At 39.4% G+C, this 8761-nt stretch overlaps 1 protein-coding gene across 1 annotated transcript in view; it reads right to left on the bottom strand.

Moving 5' to 3' along the window:
- Positions 1-1823: 1823 nt before the first annotated feature.
- ly75 (lymphocyte antigen 75) overlaps positions 1824-8761 on the bottom strand; it is a 45363-nt gene continuing 38425 nt past the window's right edge. The window contains 9 exon segments of the mRNA XM_037545322.1: positions 1824-3561; positions 4089-4125; positions 4128-4252; positions 4419-4532; positions 4965-5116; positions 7290-7495; positions 7843-8066; positions 8178-8363; positions 8484-8606. Of these exon segments, the coding sequence (XP_037401219.1) occupies positions 3389-3561; positions 4089-4125; positions 4128-4252; positions 4419-4532; positions 4965-5116; positions 7290-7495; positions 7843-8066; positions 8178-8363; positions 8484-8606 (1340 nt within the window). The 3' untranslated portion in view covers positions 1824-3388.

Below are 8761 nucleotides of genomic sequence, written 5' to 3'. Positions count from 1 at the left end.
ATCCCATGTATGGATACCCTTAAAACTATATATAGCATTTACCTCAGTTTTTAAACTCATTTTGCTTAGTTTGCCAAGGGATGAGCAGAATCAGTGCTGGGCTGATGAGGGAACTTTAACATTCGTATAGGATTTTGTGGAAGCCGAACAGAAATTCAGTGAAAACAGGATTTTAAGATTTGTGGATAATGCTAGCGGTAAGGTGAGAAGGCTGATGTGTAGCATGTAAGATGTTCTCTGGGTAAATACTTTTCTCATATATTCCTGATTTCTCTCACAAACTCACAGAGTCACTGCCTATCAGCATTTTAATTACAATTACACAACGATATTAGAAAAAAAAATAAAAATAAAAACAGAAGGGAACTTCTGAAAACATTAAGATATTTTGCTTTTTTAAAATAAAAATGTAATCTCCTGGAAAATATCCTTGCTTCCAGTTGTAAAGTCCTTTTTAGGGTTCCTTTGATTCACCCAGCCTCCTGCAACAGTTGCCAACGGCTATTTTTAACACGAGATAAAAGTTTCAGACACAGAGAGGGCCTGACATCCTCACTTACAGTACAGCAGTACCAGACGAATTATGAGCAAGGTCTATGCAAAAAAATAATAACAAACTGATAAATAAGACACGCATGTCTTATTTGTATGGCAGATTAAAGAGGAAAATTCATCATGTGGAATGTCTTGCTCCTATTAGCCCAGGCTTTCGAAGTATGAAAATAGTCCTGGACTAAACAGCTATGCTGTGAATTTTCCATTGAAACGCTTTGGAGTAGTTTTAACAGGGTAAAGACAACCAGCTACACGAGGCCTCTTTAATGTCGGTCTTGAAGGGAAATCAACAATCTGGATGTTTTATCAAAAAAGTAGAAGTCTTGCGCCCCCTAGCGGTTAAACTTGCATTAGTCACCGTGTTACTCATTAGACCATGCAATAAAAGGGGAATTCCGCAGATTTTTCAAACTTTGTGGTTAATTCAGTCCTTAAGATGCAGAGACTTACCAACTCGGATTTATTCAGTTTCTAAAACGAGCAGTAAAAACAGGCGCCCTCTTAGTTTTATATGTAATGCCAAAAATGCCCTAATTGTTATTTTCTTGACATTTCCCGTCTTTTTTTCCCCCCATGAATTTTCTCTCTATCTCTTAAAATTAAACTGTTAGTGTGCCTTTAAGACTGGTAATGTAAATAGCTCTGTAATGATTGGCTGTCATGCACTGCGCCTCATTTTAAAAGTAGCCCAGGCTGAAACTGCTGTAGACTGAATAGGCAGCCAAATGCACTGCTTTTCATGACCTCACAGAACCAAGCTTAGATTTCACATATGGACATTGGAGTAAATAATTTGTTTTAAACTGTGCTGTTTACATATTACATTATAGTCTTTTAATAAAATATATATATATATATATATATTTTCCCTGATATGGGCCCTTTTTAAAGGTTTTTTTGTGTATAATTGTGCCCCACAACACCCTGCATGTACCTCTCTGCCATGGCAATTAAAATGATGTGAGAGGCCAAGCTCTCATCTCCAAACAATCATAAAACAAAGTTTAGGCATCAGGCAATGTATTTAAGAATGATTTTGTGGAGTAAGGTAGCTTCCAGGCATTCAATTCTTCAGACAGCTGGTTCTTAACACCACCTATGTAAAATACTCTGGTAAATTTCTGTAGAACGACATTTCATATAAAACCACTCTGAATGACTTGTGTGATTTAATCATACAGAATGTCGGGAAAAAAAATCTGGAATTCCCCTTTAAGAAACACCACATTCTTTAAATGACATTCATGCAAGAACAGAACACAAACAAATTTCACATCATGGTGACAGCATTTTATTGAGTGGTGGTCAGTGTCTTCTTGGAGAAACAACCTGGATCCATACAAAGTTAAACCAAAGACAAAGATATTCTGTTGGGTTACTTTTTTTTTTTTCATCAGGGGAAAGGTAAATCTGAATAGTTTACTATCAAACTATTTGAGGAGTCTCTTTGGTTTATATATCTAAAAATCCATCTAAAAGGAAAATCACAACAGCATGAAAGCATAAAAGATATTTACAAAAATTACACACACAGCACCCAGCGCTGTGCTGTTGGAGTGCCTTTTAAGTTGCATATTTTCTCAAAAACATAAAACACCCTCCCAGTGTGCTTAAACAGTTCAAAAGCAAAAACATCTCTATAAAGTGCTTTACATATCAGTAGTTTGAGTGCATAGAATATCAGAGGTAAACTTAATTTTCAGCGCAAGTCTCCTCAGCTCACATTAACTCTGTTAGATCCCACTTTACATTAAGCATTCCAGACATTTATCTTATGATGTATAGCAATGAGACATTCAGTGTACTGTAAATAATGATGTAAGAGGTGTTATAGATTATTTATAGCAACCTGTAGTTGAATGTTGGGGTGGTATGTAACAATGTGACTGTATAATATTTCTGCAGAGTACCATGTGGACATGTGGTTATGTATGTTGTGCTGTTTAGATAATTAATGGCACTTCAGATGCACATAGTGAAGTGGGACCTAGGCACTTATGGAGTATGTATATAAGCAGTAAAAGGTTTGTCTAATGTAATGAATCGTTTGGTTCAGAAGAGCAGTTAAGTATAAATTTTACAATCTGCCAAAAACAAAACAAAACAAAACAAACCAAACAACCAAAAAAAAATCCATTCTTGTTAAGAGTTATGAACCAAGGAAACAGTAAACAGTGACAAAGACAGATCCAGCAAAAACAGTAAGTATCTGTTTGAGTAGGCTGCACATTAGTTTGAAAATGTGTAATGCAGAAAGTGCATGAATTTAGTATTTGACAAATGAATATTCAAATCAAATAAAGAACGTAATTAGATATTTAGATGGAAATCAACAAAAACCTAAGTCTCAAAAGAAATTTGTTGTTTCCCAGTTTGGCGTTTGGAAAAAGAAAAAAAAACAACAACCAACAAATCATTCCTATTTTGAAAGAAGCAAAAGAGAAACCCTGTTGGGCCTAAAGAAAAAACCCAGCGCTGCTTCAGTATACCCAAAACAACACAAATACCATAAATACTGCAGCACAATCAACATTTTGGAAGTCCTCTCATTAAAACAAACAAAAAACCCCAAAACATTAAGACAATTTAAATAAAAATAACACCACCGAGTTTAGGCATATCTCAAAAACCACTGGCATCCTTCAGAATATTAATTAGAAATCAAAAACCCGTAAACTGTGTCATACTGAGCAGATACTGAGATAATTAATTGACTCCTTTTGTTAGAACACTTATGTTTGGATGTTCTTGTTTATCATATTAGTGCTTATATCGAAAGGTACAGAATCCTGCTGCTGTTGCTTTTGTTTGCCAGCTGCTTGCAGTGCAACATTCACTCAGTCTCAGAAATGATACTGGTGCTGTCTGCTTCATCAAAGTTCCTGTGGTAGCGCACAGTGAAGAAGCGGTGCTTGTTTCTCTTATAAACGATGAAGACCACCACTGCCACGAGGCACAGGAGCACGATGATGAAAAAAGCCAAGGCCACAGGAGCACCGCTGTGATCTGAAGTGGAAGAAATGAAACCAGTCAGTAAAAAAAAGAGCAGTGTAATTTATCTCAAGGTCTGACAAAAATGAATTATACAGTTTTCTTTTTTGAGATAAGAGTTTAAATTACTCTCCAGTCCATACAAGGAAATTAAGCTGAAAACACAGCCTCTTTTGAACTTACCTGTGATGTCCTAAAAAAACTATAGCGATTTAGCCCTGCCCATTCAGCAGGCAAATCAGAACAGAGCTTATTTACACATAACAGTCTTGAAAGGCACAGCCTTTTCAATTCTGAAGGGTAAAGAGAGGTTGGTCATGTGAAAATGAATGACTTCTTTTGGTATACAAACCCACATAAATGTTAACAGACTTTAGGGAGGGGAAAAAATAAAATACAAGGAAAATGAACAATATGGGCCCTTTAATGTTTATCAATATAACTTTTCAAAAATGTAAACACATGGTTTAAAAACCATATAGAGTTCTAAGGTTTCTTTTGACTGTGACACTATGCATGTCTGAGGAGGAGAAAACACTCACTGGCATCCATTTTGCAGACGACGCTGGCAGCGGCTTTTCAGTGCAGCTGGCGCTGCTCCATGTTCCATTAATCGACACCAAACATGCACAACCGGACTGAGGCTTAGAGTGTCCCCAATTAGAGAAGCCCAGTGCACTACCATCCATCCATCCAGCAGCTTCAGCTGAGAATTTTACAGAATTAACATTAGCACCTCACAACTTTGCTTAAAGTCCATAATATAACAAGGATTTGTAGAACCCCAACACTGCTCAGTCGCACCGCTAATTTGGGTTGAGATAAGGGTATGTTCTAATTGTAGGTGAACTCTGTAGATGAACTAGAGTTACCTGTGTTGAGACCCAGCCATACGCGACTGGTGACGAGGGGATTTTCAGCAACATGACGTGAGACAAAATCATTCTCCTCCTTACTTTTAATGGTCAAAAGCTGAGAGGCAGGATCTGGCAACCACAGAATACAAATAACACAATGAGAATGCTCTTATGCTAGAAGCTGACAGAGATTTTCTTTCATACTGAGTTGATTTCTGTTTCAGTTGTTTTTTTCTGAATCCCATTTTCCCCCCTGTTTTATCCTAAAGGATAAAGAGATGTTGGGTAATGGTCATGTAAAAATTCATGATCACTGTTTTTGATACATAACACCACAAAATGTTATAAATGGGCCTCAGGCCAAAAACAAATACAAGAAAACTGTAGGACATAGACCATTTAAGTGATTAAAAGGTCTTTTTTTAATAATTACAAGGTTGATTTAATAAACAAATGAAAGCTTGTGAATCACTGAATGCATTCTGCAACATAAGAGGAATTGTATTCATTTTATAAAAGCTGATTTGGTCTTGTAATGCATACCAAGACGCAAATACGTACTCAGTTTCTCACAGATGCCCTTGGCAGCCACCATGGTGTAGACAGAGTAGTTGTAGTGGGTCATGTCGATAGCATAACAGTGGTTTTCAAACTGGATCCATGCAGCGTGCCTATCACTCTTAGGACAGTCATTGCTGGACTGAGCAGACATCCTGAGACCCTGCCACATAAGACATACATGCAATGTGTATATATGAGGTGTAAACAAGTGCAGCGCTTTTCTAATTACTTTATACCAGTTACTTCTTTGCTTTAATGTGTAATAGAAGTTTCCTCTTTTCTATCTACAACTGTCCATCATAATGTTATTTTACATTTCTGGCAGTGTTATTTCTTGAATTGAATGTGACAAAATGAATGTCCTCACACAAAGTCAGTCTTCTGTTTTTCACTTCCTCATGGACAAACTGAGAAACTCGTTCAGCCTGAATTCATAACGTGACTATACAATCTAGTGCGCTGAGCTGTGTCATTCTATTTTAAAAACCGACTAAGCTCAAACGCATTTCAAAAAAGAGAACTAATATTTTTAGCAAGCCATTGTAATATGCCATTTTTTTTCTGGCAAAGCTGCATACTGGCGATGAAATCAATTTTTACAACCTAAGAAATACACCTGCTCAAAAAAATAAAGGGAACACTTAAACAACACAATATAACTCCAAGTAAATCAAACTTCTGTGAAATCAAACTGTCCACTTAGGAAGCAACACAATCAATTTCACAGCTGTTGTGCAAATGGAATAGACAACAGGTGGAAATTATTGGCAATTAGCAAGAAACACTCAATAAAGGATTTGGTTCTGCAGGTGGGGACCACAGACCACTTCTCAGTACCTTTCTGCTTTCTGGCTGATGTTTTGGTCACTTTTGAATGTTGGTGGTGCTTTCACACTCATGGTAGCATGAGACGGACTCTACAACCCACACAAGTGGCTCAGGTAGTGCAGCTCATCCAGGATGGCACATCAATGCGAGCTGTGGCAAGAAGGTTTTGCTGTGTCTGTCAGCGTAGTGTCCAGAGGCTGGAGGCTGCTACCAGGAGACATGGTCAGTACACCAGGAGATGTGGAGGAGGCCGGTAGGAGGGCAACAACCCAGCAGCAGGACCGCTACCTCCGCCTCTTTGTGCAAGGAGGAACAAGAGGAGCACTGCCAGAGCCCTACCAAAATGACCTCCAGCAGGCCACAAATGTGCATGTGTCTGCACAAACAGTTAGAAACAGACTCCACGAGGATGGAATGAGGCCCGACGTCCACAGATGGGGTTGTGCTCACAGCCCAACACCGTGCAGGACGCTTGGCATTTGCCAGAGAACACCAGGATTGGCAAATTCACCACTGGCACCCTGTGCTCTTCACAGATGAAAGCAGGATCACACTGAGCACATGTGACAGACGTAACAGAGTCTGGAGACGCCATGGAGAGTGATCTGCTGCCTGCAACATCCTTCAGCATGTGGCAGTGGGTCAGTAATGGTGTGGGGTGTCATTTCTTTGGAGGTACCGAGATGAGATCCTCAGACCCCTTGTGAGATCATATATATGCTGGTGCGGTTGGCCCTGGGTTCCTCCTAATGCAGGACAATGCTAGACCTCATGTGGCTGGAGTGTGTCAGCAGTTCCTGCAAGATGAAGGCATTGAAGCTATGTACTGGCCCGCCCGTTCCCCAGACCTGAATCCGATTGAGCACATCTGGGACATCATGTCTCGCTCCATCCACCAACACCACGTTGCACCACAGACTGTCCAGGAGTCGTCAGATGCTTTAGTCCAGGTATGGCAGGAGATCCCTCAGGAGACCACTCGCCACCTCATCAGGAGCATGCCCAGGCGTTATAGGGAGGTCATACAGGCACGTGGAGGCCACACACAATACTGAGCCTCATTTTGACTTGTTTTAAGGACATCAAAGTTGGATCAGCCTGTAGTGAGTTTTTCCACTTTATTTTTGTGTGTGACTCCAAATCCAGGCCTCCATTGGTCAATAAATTTGATTTCCACTGATGATTTTGTATGATTTTGTTGTCAGATTATTGTGCTGTTAACTTACTATTAGAAGTTCAATGAACCAAGTTATTTTCTAGCTGTTTTCACATCACTGTTGGTCTATGTGTAGCTAGCAGTTGAACTGAGGTGTTAAAAACACCCAGCAGTGCTGAGGTGCCTGATACACTTGCACCACCACAACACATACTACCAAACCAATACCATGCAAGTGTCACTGCTGTGCTGAAAATGGCCCATCACCGAAATAATATCTGGTCAGCAGTGGTCCTACAGTGGTGCCTTTCAACTAATGGATGTACTAATAAAGTGGCAACTGCGTGTATGAATGCACATTTGCCTTACCGTTACTGTTGTAACAAATGGCTCCCTCCAGCTCAGCTTTGCAGTTTACTGTTGACCAGCTTCCTTTATTGTCTATATACACACATTTCTCCTCAGATTTAGAACCTGCAATCTCAAACCCTTGGGGATGGAACTGTAAAGGTGTCCCATCTGACCACTCATAGGGCCAATCGCTGAACTGAAAGAACAGATAAATCTTAGTTAGCACACTTGCTTTACTTGCGCACTCACATTAATAACTTACTTTTTATTAATGCTGACAAAACTCATTGTTTTATTTGGCTTTAGAAAAAAGGACCTAAAATACACTGCCAGGCAATAGGAATACTGCTATTTTATAGCCATTATATCTTTGATGTAATGTTCATGGGCTTCATCAAATACATTGCTAAAAATACTGCTTCAGAACCATAAAAGGAATATCATGGCATGTCAAGGTCACAATATATCACGAGATTACCTAGCACTACAACCATCTGCGCAATATTAAAATGAAAACATGAAAGCCTAAACCTGATTACATACATCTTGCTTGGAAAGGCCGATCCAAAGAGGAAATCCATCTCGTCTGGCAATCAGGGCCATGTTCACATTGGCCGTCTCATTATGTATGCTCACAAGATGGCCACCATCACTACTGCATTCCTCCAGGGCCTGATACCAGTTCAGTTTCTTGGCAACCAAACGAAAACTGTAGCCCAGTGGAGCCTTCACATCAGTTGGGCTCTTTCGAAACTCATCTTTGGAATCTTCAGGTGAAACAAAGACACTGAGAATGTGTCTGAGTTGCCTTGGATCATACTTTGTCTACTCTATTCGTACAAAGATCAAACAGTAACTCTTGTAGACTGATGTCTTACCTCGTTCAATCTTGCACACCACAATGGCTCTCTGCTTAAATGGTGTAAAGATCGACACGCTCTGAATCAGCTCCCACTTTCCGCTCAGATCCAGTCCAGCCATGAAAGGCTCTGAGACATTTGGTCTTCCATATTTCCAGTTGGAGTACTGAACTTTGGTGTCATCATACCATTTCAGCTGATGACCTACAATAAGCAATAACATTGATCAGAACCTCTCCAGTGTTTATTGCTATGACAGTTATTATAAAATAAAAGTGTTAGAACAGTCTAAACAAATTCCAGAAATTCTAGACTGACACCTACTGCTCTGGTCTTTGTACATCCCCAGCCACACAAACTTGGCCAAATTTCTGAAAGGCTGGAGCTGCGTCTTTATGAATTCATTCTCTTCCTCATTTCGAATCGTCAGAATATCTCCCATTCCAACTAAGATCAGAAAAAAACCCCACAAAAAATAAACATAGCTTAATGGGTGCTAAAGTTCTATACAAAATTACAAAAATCATATATCATAGTGTGCAAAAGTCTTAGGCATCCAAGTACATTATTTAAAGACATTTATCTTGGCCATTTATAATTAT

Source organism: Pygocentrus nattereri, chromosome 15, assembly GCF_015220715.1.
Source record: "Pygocentrus nattereri isolate fPygNat1 chromosome 15, fPygNat1.pri, whole genome shotgun sequence".
In the NCBI taxonomy this organism is placed as follows: domain Eukaryota; kingdom Metazoa; phylum Chordata; class Actinopteri; order Characiformes; family Serrasalmidae; genus Pygocentrus; species Pygocentrus nattereri.
The sequence above is the reverse complement of the archived record's forward strand: the minus strand, read 5'-3'. Positions and strand labels throughout refer to the sequence as shown.